At 36.4% G+C, this 16,095-nt stretch overlaps 1 protein-coding gene across 7 annotated transcripts in view; it reads right to left on the bottom strand.

Annotated features, from left to right (window-relative positions):
- The window catches only part of CHD9 (chromodomain helicase DNA binding protein 9), a 230,199-nt gene that overhangs the window by 33,525 nt on the left and 180,579 nt on the right, over positions 1-16,095 (bottom strand). For all 7 annotated transcript variants that reach the window (XM_045533756.1, XM_045533761.1, XM_045533759.1 and 4 more), the window contains 7 exons: positions 14,267-14,426; positions 13,747-13,836; positions 7,771-7,874; positions 7,158-7,275; positions 6,117-6,174; positions 2,757-2,799; positions 1,627-1,846 (listed from right to left, as the gene is read on the bottom strand). In XM_045533756.1, coding sequence (XP_045389712.1) covers positions 1,627-1,846; positions 2,757-2,799; positions 6,117-6,174; positions 7,158-7,275; positions 7,771-7,874; positions 13,747-13,836; positions 14,267-14,426 — 793 coding nt within the window. The remainder of the gene's footprint in view (positions 1-1,626; positions 1,847-2,756; positions 2,800-6,116; positions 6,175-7,157; positions 7,276-7,770; positions 7,875-13,746; positions 13,837-14,266; positions 14,427-16,095) is intronic.

The following is a 16,095-nucleotide window of genomic DNA, read 5'->3' as shown; positions in this document are numbered from 1 at the left end:
TATGACAGTGCTTACCATAAAAGTATTTACAACTTAGAAAGATAAGACGTAGAAAAGATGAATGTCATTACAATATCTTATATTGTTGTGACAAATGAATGATTATTTCGGTAAGTCACTATATGAGTACAGAAAATGGAGGGAATACTGTGGGCTTGACTGGTTAAAAAAAATGAATACAGGAAATGGGCCAGGTGCTGCGCTCAAGGATGGGCTAGGTGTGAACTAACAGGTAGGAAGAAGGGTACTCTAGGTGATGGGAACAACATAAGCTAGGGTATTGAGTTAAGAATAAGTAGGACATTCTGGCTGAGGGAATAGTAGTAAAGTTAGAAATGCAAGCTAAAACCTAAACTGAGGAACTTAGGTACCTAGGACTTTATACCTGTACTAAATAAGGAGTCATCATCAAATGCCATGATAAAACTAGTATTTTAGGAAGATTAATCCAGATCTGACAGACTGAGGGAAAATGTGTGTAGTACGTTAAAGATGGCCACAAATTCTTTTCTACTCTTCCCCTTAAGAGGTGGAATCTATTTCCCTTTCCCTTAAATCTGGGCTGGCCCGGTGACTTTTTCTGACCTTCAGTCAGTGGCAGAAGTGACACTTTGTAACTGCTGGGACTGGGCCTTAAGAAATCTGCCGCTTCTGCCTTTGCTGTTTGGAATGATCTCTCTTGGATCTCAGTTCCTAGCTGGCAGTTAGCACTAACGGCGAGCCATGTGAGTGAGGCTACTTTGAGTCTTCCAGCTATCTCAGAAATCCAGCCAACAGCATATAAAACAGAAGAGCCCCCTGGTCAACTCACAGAATCAAGAAATATAAAAAATTAATGCTGTTTTAAGTCACTGTGTTTTGGAGTAGTTTGTTACATAACAATAGATAACCAAAACAGTATATTTACACAGGTAGTATTATTTGAAAATTGAGGCTAGGATAGCTAAAATCTTAAGTTTCATATTAACTAAATTGTGGCCACAATCAATGTGCAGCAAATGAATAATGATTTATCTTCTAGAGAATATCCAAGGACTCAGGTTTAACAAAGAGGCCAGGTTATTGCTAATCATGCTATTCTTTTCCATGTACTCTATCCTTTTTAAGAAGTTAAAGCTTTAAGATGAGAGAAGTTTGCCTGTCTTCTTAACAAGTCTCTTGTAATTTGTTCCCTTTCACATCAGTAGTTCCTGGCCTCATCCTTCCATATAAAGCCGAGTTGGACTTGCCTTCCATACATTCCTATATTTCATAAAGGTCTTAATGTAAAATATAATAGAGCGGAATTTATTTCATATAATTTAAACTTCTGTTCTACTGATAATTCAATTCTTGAGTTTGCTCTGCACCTTCCTTTTTTAACATTTCAGCTTTCCTAAACATGACAAAGAATGATTAAAGTATGGCTAATAACTATAAGATGCAATAATCTTTGTAAGTTTTACCATACTTATGCACACATAAGTGTGTAAGTATATGTGTATGTATGCACAAAGCACACATACAAGCTGGTTTACGTTTTTCACAAAGCATGATAATTACACCCTGACAGCCTTTAGAATGAACGACTATATTTAGATACTATTAATACATATTAAAAATATATCTAAATATCTATTGTCTTACCTCTGCTGTCTTTCTATCTTGGCTGCCATTTTAGGATTTAGAGTGGCTTCTTCATAAAGAGGCTGCATTACACTGGCAGGCACTGAGAAAGTTGGCTGTATCTGCTGGGTTTGTCTGTTTTTATTAGTACGCTGATATGCAGTGATGAGACGCCTCAAACGTGTGGTTAAAGCAGACTGAGTAGGCCAATAAATTTTATCACCCTCCATCAGCTGACCATCTATATTTAAAGAAACTCGTGTTAATAATAATAATTTTAAAAACTAAAGAGATATGGGCCAGGCGTGGTGGCTCATGCCTGTAATCCTAGCACTCTGGGAGGCTGAGGCGGGAGGATCGCTTGAGCTCAAGAGTTGGAGAACAGCCTGAGCAAGAGCGAGACCCCGTCTCTACTAAAAATAGAAAGAAATCAGCCAAACAACTAAAAATAGAAAAAATTAGCCGGGAATGGTGGTGCATGCCTATAGTCCCAGCTACCTGGGAGGCTGAGGCAGGAGGATCGCTTGAGCCCAGGAGTTTGAGGTTGCTGTGAGCTAGGCTGACACCACGGCACTCTAGCCCAGGCAAGAGAGTGAGACTCTGTCTCAAAAAAAAAAAAAAAAAACCAAAACTAAAGAGATGCTGTATGAAGGTCACAAAAGTAGATAAATTTCTCTAATTTGAAACTTTTTTTCTTCAATCTGATTATGTGGGATAAAAACAACCAAATTTTTCATCATAAAAAAAAGTTTTCTTTTAATTACAGCTCTAGAATACATAACAAACTTTAAAGGCAGTTCAAAGTAAGTAGGACACAGTGGAATAAAGAGCCACAATGTTATCTATTTAAAGGGAATTTCATGTGCACAGAAAATACAACTCTTAGATTTCCAGGTCTGATACATCATGCTGGCTGGCACAAACTCAATACTTGAATGTAAACAAATTAAAAACCAAACTGAATCAATGAGAAGTTATATACTGTAAACTCTTCTAATTGATGCCTTCTGTATTAAATTTATCCCAACTTAACTACAATCAAAACATTTCTTAAGTCATTAGGAAGGAACACATTTTTAAAAATTGATTTCATAGATGATTACAATGTGAATTTACAATACTTTAGTAGTAAAGAAGTAAATGCAATTTACCTCCATCTGCTATAACAAGATCTCCTGGTGAGGAAACATCATCCTTTTAAAAGAAAATAGAAATTCGTCATAGGGTAAGTGGGTGAAGATACATAGAAAAGGAAAAGAGAACCAAACTTCTTTATAATAGAGAACTTTTTTGCAATAGAATTTTAAATAATTTAGCAAAAATAAAACTTAATTACCTATTCTCCATTCTCACCCTTTCACACTTCTCTGTTGAGTTTGAAACTTAGGCCAGTCATTATTTACTTAAATTATTTCCTTTTCTATGACACTTGTAAGCCAGTTTCTTTTCCTCCACCCTTCCTCTAACTGAGTATGCTCTAGGTTTTACTGTTAACCAAGTGTGTTTTTTTCTCTTTCTTATATCAACTCTCAGATAATTTATTCTCATGTTTGGCTATTAGACAACCTACAAATCTTTTCTTTTTCAGCCTTTAAACAGTTTGCTTGTCCTGTAGAATCAGTTTTTATCTGTCAACAGAGCATCTTCAATTAGGAATTGCAACATTATTTTATATTCAGAAGTTTAGCAACTTTTACTAGTTTCCACTGCTGTTTTTTTTTTTTTTTTTTTTTTTTGAGACAGAGTCTCACTTTGTTACCCGGGCTAGAGTGAGTGCCGTGGCATCAGCCTAGCTCACAGCAACCTCAAACTCCTGGGCTTAAGCGATCCTACTGCCTCAGCCTCCCTAGTAGCTGGGACTACAGGCATGAGCCACCATGCCCGGCTAATTTTTTTGTATATATATTTTTAGTTGGCCAGATAATTTCTTTCTATTTTTAGTAGAGACGGGGTCTCACTCTTGCTCAGGCTGGTCTCGAACTCCTGACCTCGAGCGATCCACCCGCCTCGGCCTCCCAGAGCTAGGATTACAGGCGTGAGCCACCGCGCCCGGCCATCCACTGCTGTTTTTAAAAAGCCTGAAGTTAGAATTATCCCTATTCCTTTGTAAGTAGTTCTTTTTCTCTGGTTGCCTGTATTATCATTTCCTTTTTGGTGTATCTGCCATCCACCAGGATGTTTCTTGGAGTGGATTTAGTTTTATTTTATCCTGCCAAGGTTTATTTTATTTTTTGAATCTGAGGTTTCATGTTTTTCATGATGTCTGAAAGATTCTCAGCTGATATCTCTTCAAAGTACATCTTTCTTATTCTCTGTAGTCTCTTCTTCTAGAACACCTATTGGATACATGCCAGACATTATCATGCTATCCTCCTTGTTTCTAAATTTTATATATACATACACACACACACACAAAATCCATTGTACAGGTTATTGGTTTATTGCCTCTCTGCTCCAAATTTATTACCTCTCCAACCTTTTGCCTGCTCTAAGGAAAAAGATCTGAGCTCTTTACATGTTTTTTCCTCTGACAGTCAATGTGACGTTAAGCTTTGTCAGCAGAGGACACTGGAGAGACACTGCAGGAGGAAAAGGGTTTTAATTCCTGGTTCTAGTGAGCTCCTCTGCTGCTCAGCTCCCACAGCATAGGCTGCTTCTCTAGCGCCTAGGCTCCTGCCATGTGAGCAGCTTCTTTAGCAATGACTGGCCAGGAGCTTTGCCCGGCAACCTTCCCTTGGGCAGTTTTGTAATGCAGTGCTTCCAGTACGACACTTTGCCAGGAAAAGCTTCCTTGGAGGGCAGATTTCCCACATGTTCCAGAGGGTGTAAGTTCAGTGAGTTGTACCGGTGTGGCAGCACAGCAACTCTTCTGTCATCCAGTGAGACACAGCTATGTCCTCCCAGTCAAGTCTGCATTTTGGCCATGGTGGGGATGGGGCTCTTCCTTGGGTGCTCTACCTCAGCCCTAAGAGTGGTGGATGCTCCTTTTATATGATTCTCCTATATTTGTTAGCGTTCTCTTTACTTTTTATTAGCCAATTGCTCATTACTCCAATCCCCCTATTTTAATTAATAATTCTTTACATCGTGATTTCTCTCTCCTGATTGGGCCAAACTGATCCATCACACTACACTATGGATAACTTCCTTATATGTTTTCCAAATCATTTCTTCTCTCATGAACTGTGTTTAATCTGCTTCTCCAGCAGTATGTTAAGCTATTTATTTGTTGAGTTTTAAATGTCAATAAATAAATGTATTTTCCATTTTTAGAGTTACATATAATTCTTTTTCACATCTTCCTAGTCTTTTAAAATCATTATCTTTTCCTGTGTTCTTGTTTCTTTCTTTAATGTATTTAATCATTTAAAAATTTACTTATTTTTTATTTCAATAGATAAATTATCAGAAGTTCTCAGGGGTCTAATACTGTTCTTTATTGTATGGTAAGATTCACTCATGGTAAACTGTTCTGCATACATTTTTAAATTTTGGATTCTGTCTTCATTTTATGTAGGGCTTCATCTTTAGGACTCCTGCATAATCTGAATTGAATTTTTTCTTCTAGAGTTCTTTTTCTTTTTCCCTTTTTGTTTATACCAGGCACCTCAGGTATATTACCAGCCAAGGATGGACTCCTTTTTATGTTACAATGAGGGCTACTGGACCACGCAGATGAAATAAAAGAATCAAACCATGAATTCAAGAAAAGGCAGGGCTATGGTTATAAATTCTCAGGCAAGACAGTATTTTTCCTACCCAGAGCCCATGATGAGATAGATTTCCTTGTTATTTCTCTGTGCTGTTTATCAGAAAGTACTGGCCTTTGAGAGTCCTAACCTTATATAGGATTTCCGTTCTCACTGCCCAGACACTGGAGTAAGCCTTGTCTCTTGTCCTCATATAGGCATCAATATCCAAGCCCCTTAGCTACCAAGACCAGCAAACCCTACCTGACAGCTATAGCATCATCTGGTCTTTTACCATGCTCTCATAAGTATTATAGAAATTCCTCAACTCCTTTAACATCTTTTTCCCCACTCCACAGGTTATTTTCTGAATTTTCATCCAACTCTTCTACCTTTTGACATTCTATAAACAGAGCACTTAGAACTATGCTTTGGCAGCTCAGAATTCTTCTAGGCTCTACCCTCTATTTCAAACCTCTTCATGTAGGTATAGGTTCTGTCTCTTGCTGTGTATCTTTACTATCTAGTTCTCACTCTGCTTTGGGAGTTTGCCCCAGGACACTGTTTCTTAGCTCTAAGAAGTGCAGCATGTGGGCAAACCCCACCCCATCCACATGTCCAAATCAGCCTCCGTCTTATCTAGAGATCAGGAGAATTTCTGCATGATTATTTGTGACATCTGTCAACCCACTGATCACTTACCTAGCTAATCTGACGAATAGAAGATTTATATGTAATAAAAATGAAAAACATACAAAAACAAACAAAAGAAATCAAAGAATACCTAAAATTGAGGATTTAAAAATATGATCCAAAGCATACCTCTATATCATCTTTAAAGATGGTTGGGGCAGGCTTGTATTCTGGATCTTCCACATCCCTGGTAAAATATCAACAAATGCTATCATTATTGTAATAGACTTAAAATTTCTCTTGACAGGACAAACAAATGGAGTCTTATTGGAGGAATTTTTTATTTGTTTTAAAGGTCAAACTGAAGTCTCTGTTTTCTAGCCAGAGAAGCCTAAGCCACAGCATGAAGACTATTATATAACAAGTAAGAAGAAAGCTAGTTCTAACATATCCTTACTCCAAAGTTTACTTTTAAATGTGCTATTATTAACCTCCACATGTGTCTTACTTTTCTCTTTTGGTCAGAAAAGAAAGATTATGTAAGGCCTTAAATCAGGTACAGATGGCCTTCCCTATCAGTGGGTTTCACATCCATGAATTCAACCAACTGCAGATCAAAATATTAAAAAAAACTGTGTCTGTACTGAACATGTACAGATTTTTCTGGTCATTATTTCCTAAACAATTTACATAAGAACTACTTAATAGTATTTACATTGTATTTGGTATTATAAGTAATCTAAAGATGATTTAAAGTATACAGGAGTATATGCATAGGTTATATGCAAATACTATGCCATTTTATATAAGGGACTAGAGCATCTTCGAATTTTGGTATCTGCAGGAGGTTCTGGAACCAATTCCCCACAGATACCAAGGGATGAATATATAAGGAAGAACATCACATTTCTCAACCGTAATATCTTTTCCCTTCTTTTTCCCCCAATGCCCCTAGAATTTTACAAACTTAATGGCTATGATAGACTTGCTGAATGAAAAAATTAAGAACTCATCAAAAAGAACACATGTGGGCAGGTCCAGTCTATTCCTTGATCATACTCTGTTGGATAAGCACTAACTAATTAGAATATCATTAGCTCTTTTGGATTGTAAACTCCAATTCTCTTACTGCTACATCATTTAAAGATAAATACCACCAACATAGAATATGCTGATGTTGCATAGAAGACAGAGAAATATGGAGAATTCATGCCTCCGAAATGTGCATACCCATCCATATAATCATTTGCTCTCTGTTCCGCAGCAACTGCTTTGTCATCAGGTTTCCCCACTCTTTCCAAGAAGCATAATGCTGGGTCTGCTCGAATAGTGTTGTATTTTTCATAACCTGGAAGCATCACCAATTACAAAAGTAAAAAGAAGAAAGGTATGTAAACATAAACATTCCTTATATTTACGGTACATGATATTCCTAGACTAAAGGGACCATGTATTAAAATGATATAGGTTAAGTATGTTTTCTAAAAATTATCACAAATATTATATTATCTGGTAATATGTATCCCTAAAATTTTACATTAATCAGTTAATATAAAAAATAGGATAATCTGATCACACACACACACACACACACATTTCATGTTAAGAACTCTTCCTGGGAGAGGAAGTTGTGTGAGACTTTCAGGAGATGAAGTTACATATGCTACTCTCATGAGGAAATGTAGTGACTGACAGATACAGTTTGGTAGTGTATGTTTTCAATGCTATACACATGACACAGCTGTTAATGGAATAAAGTTGTAAGTGGAAATAAATATACTGAGAACCAGCTGAATTACATTATACTTAGAAGGGGATCTCACGTACCTTACTACTTGCTTACCATGTTTAAAAACTCCAATAAGGAGTGACTTATCAGCATCAAAGTCCCACCACTCAGCAGGAACTTCTGAGTGGTCTGGTTCTGGTACCCAAACATCAATGTCACTTTAAAAAAAATTATACAGCATTATGAATTACTACAAATGAGTTAAAAAGGAGGCAAAATTTTATCTAGTTGTTAAAGCACTGTGGCTTTTAGGAAAAAGAGGTTAGGATTTTATTTCATTAATTTTAAAAAATTTCCATAATTATCAGCAATTAAAATTATAAAATTGCACAATTACAACAAAGATATCATAGAATGAACTAATATTGTTAAGCTGAACAGAAGAAGTAAGTTCCAACAAAGTTTACTACACAATTCTTTTAAAGACTCTTATTCTTTCCACTGATTTTCTTTACTTATAGACAAAGGATTCTATTGGAAAGCAGAGACTTATTCGCCCAACAACTTGGCAAAAATCATCTGGTTCAGATATTTCATTATGCGTATGATGACAGTGAGGCCCTAAAAGGGTAAATGAAAAGCTTTAGGCTGCAAAACCAGTAATGCCTCCCCTAGACTACTACTGCTAAGAAAATCACACTGAAAATGGCAAAGTTGGATTCATAATCTGATTAAAAGACTCAAGTGCTATTATTATGCTGTATATAAATAATACTGTGCCATAAAATAACAACAAAATAAAGTACTAAAGACTAAAATAATAAATCCATAAGGCTTTGGTAATTTGGCTGTTTCTATGAGTAAGAAATAACCACAGCACTGGCAATTTTGCAAACATAATATTCTTTTTCTTTGCTCATCACTTGAAATTATTTTCCCAGAAACCTTTTGCAAGTAATATCTCTAAAGAGATAAAGATGTCATGTATAGGAGTGAAATATTCATTTTTTACCATAGTGATTTAAGCCATTGTCTCCTTTAGCCTAACATTAATGTCTGATAATCATTACCAAATAAGTATCATTCATTTATATATATATTTACATTTTCTTATATTCAACAATGAAAAGGCAGAGACTGGATAGGGCAAATTACTGCAGAAAATCAAATACTACAGTTGAGAATTTCCCTATTTGATATGAATGAATTATGATTTTCAAAGAATCATATATAATAAAAAAATTATACAAAGTAATACTAAGTGGAATCTCATCTCTTTGTCTTGGTACCATAATTTCACAAGTTATTAACAAAGATCTACAGATTTGAAGAAACTGGGAATTTCCTATTTATAATTAAGTTATGTGGCAAAAGTTTATTTATAATTTGGTTGTCTTTGGAAACTCAAGATAAATTTTCATATAAAAATCAACTGATAAATGATCAACATGTTTCTAGACTAGGACAAGAACCCAATATTTAACCACTAATATGGTTGAGATAGAACACACTGGCAATAAAAAAAATTATAAGATTTATAAAGTAAATAAAAAATGAATAAGAATTCACTTTTTATTTTTCACACGTTTTGCTAGAAGAAAAAGTTTTTAACCCAAGGAATCTGAGGATGTGGATGAAGAGATCTTTCTTTAGATTCTAAAGTAATTCGTAAGCACTTTAAATGAACACCTACCTTATTTTATCTAATTTTGCTTTAACACAAAAGCATCACAATTGACATATTTTTAAGCTTAGTGCAGAAAAACAGAAAAAGAATGATTTTCTGTGATACGGCAAAGTTGGAAAAGAGAGATGAAGAGAAATACAGTTAAAGGAAATATTTTTGAATGGATTCCTAACTAGAACTAAACAAACCATTAGCACTGAAAGATAATAAAAAGAGGAAAGAAGATTGGAGATAGAATCCCAGAGGGGGGAAAGAAAGTGGGTCAGATAATTCCCTTTGCCAACCACCAGGTGGCACTCAAAGTTCAAAACATTGTGATTATCATCTGAGGCAGTCAGTTTTCCTGCTAAGAGGAAAGGCAATCAGTACATAACTCCTGGTTCAAGTGTAAGTGCTACATGCACGTTAGGTGTCTGTGAACTGTTGGGGAAAAAGATATAATAAGGTGGATGTGTACCTGTTGTTGATTTCTGTTTTAAAGACTTAGTTCATGTGGCATCTCCTGCATGAAGCCTCTTTTGACTTCCCCAGACTAGAACATTCATTCAAAAGATACTTAAACAAGCACTCGCTATGTGCCAATAATGGCAGTAATAAATTAAGACAGACATGCCCCTGCCTTTATAAAGAGGTACCTGCAATAATATGTGATGGGTGCTGTGACAGTGTATCTGTATGTACCTAACCCAGACTTGAGAGGTCACTAAAGTCTGAGTCAATGTCAGTTGAGCAAGAGGGAGGAGTGGACGAGGGGGGAAAGGGGAAAGAAAATATTCCAGCAAGAATTTAAAGAACTGAAGTCGAGACTAATTAATTAATCACAGCGCATTTGTGAAATATGGATCTTAAGTTCATGCGAGAGGCAAGGGACGGAGATAGGGATTTGGAAAATATCAACATACAGACAAAAATTGAAGCCACAGAGATGACAACATGCAAGAGTAAGTGACAAGAAGAAAGGGCCCATGTGAATATTCTTTAACATTTAAGAGAGATGGAAAAGGAGCCTAAAAATCAGCAAGCAGAAAGCTAAACAGAAAAACCAGAGGAGAATGGTATCACAGCAGCATTCTAAAAGAAGGACTTGGTCAACAAAGGTAAACTGAGTAACCATGATGGTACAGCCATCATATTTAGAGTGGGTGGTCGAGTGAGGAGACAGAAACTGCACTGTAGTGCAGTAAACAGAGAACGGGAGGGAAGATAAAGGAGATGGCAAATACTGACACTTCTAAAGTCAGTCTGCCTGTGAAATGAAGGAGAGGAATAACACGGTAGTTTGAGGGGATACTGGGGCCACAAGTGTCAAGTGTCTGTGTGAGTGTGTATGCTAAGACGAAGGAGGTGCAAACATGTTAAAATCCAAACGAGAAGCCAGAAGGGAGAGATTAAAGACGGAGGAAAGGAGGGATAACCCACCAAGGGCAGTCCCTGGGAAATCATAAGCAGGTCAGATCCAGTCAGGCCAAGGCAAAGGAGTCAATGAGTCAACAAGTATTTACTGAGTGCTTCATATGTCCCCTATTCTAGGTGCTGAGAATATAATGATCAGTAAGGCAGGTGGTATACTTAACTTCAAGCAGCTTAACTTGGGGTGGAAGGAGAAAGATGATACAAAAGTAATTTTTAAATAGCAATCAGCATTATGAATGAGATAAAATAAGGGTAAGTAGCAGCGAGTGACTGGTGGGCTACTTAAGACGGGATGGGCAGGGAAGGCCTATCTGAGAAGGAAAGACTTGAGTTGGGACCTGAATGATTTGAAGGGGCAGATGTGTGGAAGATCTGAGGAAAGAATATTCGGACCAGGAGGAATAGCATAGACTGAGCTTGACGTGTTGGAGAAATAAAAATACCAGTGTGGCAGGGGCATGGCAGGTGAGGGACAGACAGAGTGTAAGAAGAGGTCACAGACTTACGTAGGGCCTTGTAGGCCACAGGGAATTTGGATTTTATGCTAACAGAAATGAGAAGCATCTGGAGAGCTTTAAGAAGAGGAATACCATCACCTGATTTTTACTTTAGAAATATCATGCTGGCTGCTGTATGAGGGACAGGCTGTAGAGAGGCACAAGTGGAGGCAACAAGACTCAATTAGGAGGCCACTGCGAAAGTCTGACCATGAGATCATGGTGGCTTGGACTAGGGATTCTTTTTTTTTTTTTTTTTTTTGAGACAGAGTGTCACTTTGTTGCCCGGGCTAGAGTGAGTGCCGTGGCATCAGCCTAGCTCACAGCAACCTCAGACTCCTGGGCTTAAGCGATCCTACTGCCTCAGCCTCCCTAGTAGCTGGGACTACAGGCATGAGCCACCATGCCCGGCTAATTTTTTTGTATATATATTTTTAGTTGGCCAGATAATTTCTTTCTATTTTTAGTAGAGACGGGGTCTCACTCTTGCTCAGGCTGGTCTCGAACTCCTGACCTCGAGCGATCCACCCGCCTCGGCCTCCCAGAGCTAGGATTACAGGCGTGAGCCACCGCGCCCGGCCTGGACTAGGGATTCGACAGAGGAGATACATTAAGGGAGTTTCTTTTCCTTTCTTTGTTAAATGAATGATATTAAGGCATGCATGTCTGTCTGTCAGAAGAATGAGCCAATAAAGAGGGAGAAGAAATGATCCAAGAAAGGAAGGAGATTACTATAAAAGCCCTTAAAAGGTAAGAAGAGACAAGCTCCAAGGCATCAGGTTTGCCTTAGGAGGAGGAACATTTCTATTATATCCTGAAGAAAGGATTAGGTGACATATACGGAGATAGAACTGAAGGTAGCCTGTTTGATTGTGTTTATTTTTTCCCAGGATATATGTAGCAAGGTCATTATTGGAGAGTGGTGACAGGGTAGAAAGATGGTTTGAGGAAAGAAGTACCAAATGGTCCTCTTAAGGAGTCGGAAAATGAATTTACTAGCCACAGTGGTTGAACAGTCTATGCTTAATCTCATTTGAGATCTATGCTCATAAATTTGAAGGGAGTCCATTCAGCATAGCTTGATTTTCTCCACAAATGTTCACCTGCTTAGGTACAGGCAAGAAGTGAATGGATATTTGGGTTTAACCTGAGATGGGGTTGTGACAGATACGTAGAACAGAAGGAAAGGCAGGCAGAGGGAGTTAAGGATTTTACTTAGTAAGTAGAGTGCTGCACTATGGAATCCAGGTTAAATAATGAAGAGAGAGGGGGCATGAAAGTGGTGGTGGCGAGTGAGTTAAGTGGTGAGATGTGGGGACATCATGATGAGGTTAGAGAATTTTGAGAAGTACTCAAGCGAGTTGGAAGGAAAGAGGTAGTGATCAAAATTCAGACTTGAGAAGTAGAGCTGTTCCTGGTGATGGCAAGATCAAGCGTATGACGAGGTGAGCATGTGGCTGTTGTGGGGAGAAAAAGAAAGATGACTACAGATAAAGGTCAAGGAACTGAGAGACCAGGCTGCTGAATGGTTCATATATGGATAGAGAAGTCAGTCACCATAAAACTTCTTCCACTGTAATAGGAAGGAAGAAGAAAAGAATGAGCACAGAAGAGTTAAGTTTTAGACTGGTGGCAGGAAGCTGAAGGAATTTCTGCTTGATGACTTGCTTACACAGAGGGATTATCAGTTGCTGAGAATGGGGGGGTTGAGCAGTGGGTTTAACGTGTACAGAGGGAGAGAGGTTTTCAAAATAGACACTTGTAGAAAATAGACACTTATAGAGAACGGAGAAGAAATTTGGGAAAGATTACTTTGTAGTATTAAGAGGCAAGATGAGATCAGAAATAGAAAACTCCTAGTGGCACCTCCCTGGTAACCTATACATACAACAAGGCACTTATTACATTGCACTGTAGTTTTGTTTGTCTATTTCCTCCTCACTGAGACCATAAACTCCTTAAGGATAAAGGTTGTGTTTTGTATTTGTATTCCTAGTACTTCACAGTGCCTGGTGCCTAGTGAGTACTCAAAAAGTGTTTCTGTAGGAAGGAATGAATCAGTTATTAAATTTGTGTCTGCTTTAATGGCATATAGGTTAGATGTCACTCTTAATATTGCTGCTACTACTGTTGTTATGTTATGACTTTTAGTGACAGGCCAAAGATGAAAGTAATATAAGAAAGGCAACAAATTGGAAAGGGCTAATTCCTAAGTTTGATGGATTTTCCTTGTTGAAAATTTCACTGAATAAGGAGCCACCTAATAATATACAATATTCTGATCATATAATTCGTGCCTCATCATGTTACTGAAAAATAAATATATTATTTAAGCTCGGTGGGGTTGTGTGTACCCGTAGTCCCAGCTACCTGGGAGGCAGAGGAAGGAGGACTGCTTGAGCCCAGGATTTTGAGGCCAGCCTGGGGACCACAACAAGACCATGTCCCCATAAAAATAAATAAATAAATAAATAAATAAATAATTTAATTTACCTTGCATCAACTCCATCAAATACTTTCTGACACTCACTTCCAATGACTTCTTGCTTTAGATAATACAGCATTCTTACACGAAGCAAAACCCTAAAAACAAGGGAAAATAAATTAAAAGGCACAAAGATATTAATGATTAAAAAAAAAATTCATCCATGGGGATAAAATTAGGAAGGAATTTATATACAGATTTTTCATAATAAAATAATAATTATTTGATTAAATGAATCTTATTATTACCATATATAAAAAAGTTTTCTCCAAAATCTTCACAATCATTATGATTTCATATTAAAGCAAGATATAATGAGATCACTTGGAAGGCAATTTTACTATCTCTTGGTAAAAACAGTGAGAAAACAGGTACAATGTTTGCTGAAGGATACTTTATAAAATTAAGATTAGGACTGGAACTAGACCATGCTGTCTCTGTACTCAAAATCAGCATGCTTTAAGATTGTTAATAAATTCAGAAAGGTAAACATTTAAAGAGTTGTATCCAAAATATCCTACTACCTACTTATTACAGTGGTGTTTTATATGTTTTTTGTAGCCTTCATCTTGAAGTAGCTGCTCAGGATTATATTTTCGAAGCCATTCTGCTTTCTGTATATCAAATGAGCTCGTTTGAGTCTTTACTTTCTTCCCTTTCCGACCCCGGGGTACAGGAGCTGACAGACCTGTTAAAATGAGAAGGACATGTGAAGTCAGGAGCAATTTGTATAAAGATACGCAATTTGAAAGATTTTTTTCAATGAAAGAAATTTCTGGAGACTTTTTGAGGTCTGTACAGGTTATACAGAGATCTTTAAAATATTTTAAAATACTAATAATACTGACCCAATTACAAGTCAAGATGATGGTTTTGCACATATTAAAACAATTTCCCCCAAATACCTAATAATTCTGTATCCCAAATTAAGAGTAATAGTTCTGATTTCTTTTTTGTTTCAAAACAGGTTATATATTTTTTTGAAATAAAAATGGTTTTGGTCTCTTGCTTTTCAAAATTGATTTTACTAATAAGATGGATTAGGTTAGCCATTGGGGGTCCCTGTGCAAGATAGCTGAATTCATTTTATTGTATTTCTCTGAGATTTTTGTTGTGAAATATTTTAAAAATACAAAAAAGTACTGCTACTATTCATGTTCACATATTCCATATTTGCTCAGTTTTTATTAAAGGAACTACTATAGTTGGAAGGAAGTAGTTCTCTCACATCCAATTTACTTATTCCTTCCCAGAGATCACCACTACCCTAAATTTGTTTTTTCAGTCCATGCATGTTTATATTATTGCTAGTTATGTTGGAAAATACTTAGCATTTAGGTTTTCAGACATTACATTATGCATGTAATCCTGCAACTTATTATTCTCAATATTTCTTTGAGATTTATCCATACTGATTCACAAGGCTCTACTTCATCCATTTTAGTTGCTGTGCAATAATTTATTGTATGGCTATACCCTTCGTGTTTAATATTCTTCCTTGATGTTTGAGTTGCTTTACTTGTAATTTTTCACAATTACTAACAATAAGGTTTGACTCCTCCTTCCAATTCTTATATCTCATTTATCTTTTCTTTGCAATATTATACCAGGTAGGTACTCCATTACAATGATAAATAGAAGCACTATGTGGATCTGTCCATTTCTTCTTATAATTTTGGCAGGATTTTTTGTTTTTTGGGTTTTTTTTCTGGCCTTTATATTTTGAGACTATTTCATTAGATGTATATACATTCACACTTATTATATTTTCTTTTATGGATTGTTCCTTTTGATTATTAATGTCTTTTTTCAATACCAGTTAATGCATTCCACCTTAAATTCCTTTGTTCTATGTCAATATTACTACAACAGTTCTATTGGTTTAGCATTTGCATGGTATTGTTTCTTGCTAAATCTCTATTTTTAGGATTCTTATTAGGTGTTTAATATCTCTTTGAAGTATAAAAATGCTGATTTTTTCCCCATCTAACAATTTTTATCTTCCAACAGGTGAGGACATACATAGTCTGCTTACATATATTCCTGTTGTTTTTTTTTTTTTTACCATTTTATTATTTTCTATCATTCCCTTCTTCTTCCTGTTATTTTACCAGAATGGTAAATAGTTCTGCATTCCAGTCCTTTCTACCCTTGCTGGCTTGGAAACTAAACAGTGTATACTTTAAAATATACATACTTAAATTTTCCTAATAAAATTTATATTCTGTATTTCTAATCTTTCTAACAAGATTTTCTCATATTCATCAATTAATCCTTTTTACTTTTTCATCTCTTACATGTTCATTTATAATTTATAGGTTTGTTTGTATATTCAATGTTTTTACAGTACCTTATTC

The sequence above is a fragment of the Lemur catta genome, chromosome 20, assembly GCF_020740605.2.
Source record: "Lemur catta isolate mLemCat1 chromosome 20, mLemCat1.pri, whole genome shotgun sequence".
NCBI classification, from domain to species: domain Eukaryota; kingdom Metazoa; phylum Chordata; class Mammalia; order Primates; family Lemuridae; genus Lemur; species Lemur catta.
The sequence above is the reverse complement of the archived record's forward strand: the minus strand, read 5'-3'. Positions and strand labels throughout refer to the sequence as shown.